General features: G+C 41.8%; 1 protein-coding gene across 1 annotated transcript in view; it reads right to left on the bottom strand.

The window, feature by feature from the left end:
* Positions 1-2,437, bottom strand: part of stk32a (serine/threonine kinase 32A) — a 158,473-nt gene extending 156,036 nt beyond the window's left edge. Inside the window, exon 1 of the mRNA XM_056285080.1 lies at positions 2,386-2,437. Coding sequence (XP_056141055.1) covers positions 2,386-2,437 — 52 coding nt within the window. The remainder of the gene's footprint in view (positions 1-2,385) is intronic.
* Positions 2,438-3,009: the final 572 nt, after the last annotated feature.

Below are 3,009 nucleotides of genomic sequence, written 5' to 3'. Positions count from 1 at the left end.
CTATCTATCTATCTATCTATTTCTGTCTGTCTGTCTGTCTGTCTGTCTGTCTGTCTGTCTTCTATCTATCTATCTATCTATCTATCTATCTATCTATCTATCTATCTATCTATCTATCTATCTATCTATCTATTGATGTCTGTCTGTCTATCTATCTATCGATGTCTGTCTGTCTGTCTGTCTATCTATCTATCAATCTATCTATCAATGTCTGTCTCTCTCTATTATCTATCTTTCTCTCTCTCTCTCTCTCTCTCTCTCTCTCTCTCTCTCTCTCTCTCTCTATCTATCTATCTATCTATCTATCTATCTATCTATCTATCTATCTATCTGCCTAGCATGAGGATGGATAGATAAGGTTGAAGTGTTAAATCAGTATATCCGTGTGTGCGTGTGAGTGAGAGAGAGAGAGAGAGAGAGAGAGAGAGAGAGAGAGAGAGAGAGAGAGAGAGAGAGAGAGAGAGAGAGAGAGAGAGAGAGAGAGAGAGAGCAGAGAGACGTGACATGGACTGCTGTAGTGCAAAGCATGATTCAGTGACGGACGGAGATGACTGTCGCTCACTGACATTTGCTGCAAAGCATACCATAGCAGACTACACTGTAAAAAACAGATGTTTTTACGGTTAAAAAAAACAAAAACTGGCAGCTGCGGTTGCCAGAACTTTACTATAATATTTACTGTAGAACTTTTTCTATTATTAGGGTAAAAGGATTGTACTCGTTTTTATGGTAAAAAACAAAACTGAAACGGGCGGTATATTTCTGTTATAAAAACAATGCAAGGCTATCTAACGGTGGAGTAATGTATTTTTCCAGGAAAAGGGATGTAAAAATTATTGTTTTGGCTGATATATATATTTACTGTGTCTCACTGAGACAGAAGCTTCACGGTCTTTTACTGTCAGGGTTTGACAGTTTTTCACAGTAAAATCGACATACATTTTTTACAGTGTAGTTAGAGACAAGAAAGGAAAAAAAACAAGAATAACTTCTTTACTTCTTCCTGAAAGAGTTCCTACCACAAAGAAAATATAACAGATATAGCTTTTTTTTAAATAACAGATTTAGCTTTGCAGTAGTTCCAAACAGTCCCAGGGTGAGATGTTTTGAGACGTAAACAAAATGATAGAAGATCATATTTTGGCTGACAGACAGTGAAGTTTGACACCAAAAGGAGTCACGATGGCTGGATTGATACTACACTTTCACAACACAGCAGGAAAGCACCAAACTACTGTCGGAATATTCCCCCTGGGTAATTTGGAAATTTCAGAAGCCGCCGAGTTCTGCAGACATTACACCACAACTCTCCACATCCCTAACATGGAACAAATCTCTACTCATCCATAATTCAATATAGGCTACTAAGTCAGGGGGGAAAAAACTAACAGATTTTGGAATAATTTGGAAATAAATTTAAAAAAAGAGTGAACTTGACACAGCCGCGTGTATAACTTGGTTATGTAACTCTGACTTATTCAAGGTCTTTGCAGTGAAACTGGCATCTCTCCCAGGTCAACTTGTTCATATTACATTTTGTTATTAAAACGCTTCTCAACAATCACCGCAAAGAAAAACTTTGATATTGAGGGTAGGAACCCCTTTGATGCTGACTTTGATGCTCAATAACTAAATTAATAAATAAGATAAAGTTAGGCAGGGCAGCCAAGCCTTCCTCAATAAAGGACCTAATTAGAAACATGTATTCTGACTTCAGCGAGGAAGCAAAAGTGAATTCCCCTGGGACGTTTTGGAGGATAAGAGCAGAGAACCTGGAGAGTCAAAGCTACCGCACGGTTACTCTATTCTATTCTATTCTATTCTATTTGATGCCATGCGGCGCTGCTATCGAACACTGCTATGATCCAAGAGCATTTCAACCTTATGGGTTTTGAAAAATGGCTCGACAATATTGTGAACACATCCAAAGTGACTGTACAACTATCAGAGCAGCAGAGGGGAACCCTGCTTCTGCTGCGGGGAACGTCTCGGGAATGTCATTGTCTTGAGGCAAATCTGGAATTTGTAATATTGGGTTATACCAATAAAATTGACTTGACTTGACTTGTGCCCAAACTAAATACCATTTAATTTTCCCACTTTAATGCTATTGGTAATGCTTTGAAATATAAAAAAATAAATGAATTTTTAAAGAAAGGATAAAATAACACCAGAGCGAATTTTAGAGAGGAGGGTCATCTTGGTGCCTCGTTGAGAAGTGCATATAGCATCTAAGTGCCTCGCTCTCATAAATTCAAAACCCATTCACAACCTTTTTTTCCCCCCACTGACATTTCCGTTCACCTCCACTAAGTGTGATAAAAACGAGACAAACAACCGCATAGACATACTGTCATATTGTAAATCCACGTATCCTACACTCACCCTCGTCGGAGTCATCGGTGACGGGAGCCTTGCTGGACTGTCCGAGCCCCATGGCTGCTCCTCTTCTCTCTGAACACCTCCTCTTCTGCTCCTTTCAGATCAACTCAGCATCGGACAGCTCCGTCGCTGCGCTCATAGCCCGTCACACGCACGCACGCACGCACGCACACACCCACGGCACTCTGCTGCGTCCTGCGCGGAGCCCCCTTTATACCTCTTAAGTCTTCACCGTGACACTGTCAAACATTTTTGTTCTCTCTCTTTCACACACATACACGCGCACATGCACGCACACGCACACACAATAATAACCCAGGGCCCCTTGTCCGGATGAATGTAAGCGGACAGGTGCCTCTCGGGTCCCGGGAAAATGTGTGTTGATACGACTCGGTGGCGGCGCTAGCCTCCACTCACTGGATGTCTAACCTATGAAATGAGACAGGGACAACGTGACACCGGAGGGGGGGGGGTGAGGGAGGGACGAGAAAAGGAGAGTTGGAGCGGGAGGGGGGCAAAGTGAGAAAACATGCACGGGCATCAACTGATAGCCTCTCGTCTACCATCGACCCATAGACATTTGAAAAACAGTCCAAATGCAACCTTAAACTGAAGGAAAACAAATGG

The sequence above is a fragment of the Lampris incognitus genome, chromosome 8 (assembly GCF_029633865.1).
Source record: "Lampris incognitus isolate fLamInc1 chromosome 8, fLamInc1.hap2, whole genome shotgun sequence".
NCBI lineage: Eukaryota > Metazoa > Chordata > Actinopteri > Lampriformes > Lampridae > Lampris > Lampris incognitus.
The sequence above is the reverse complement of the archived record's forward strand: the minus strand, read 5'-3'. Positions and strand labels throughout refer to the sequence as shown.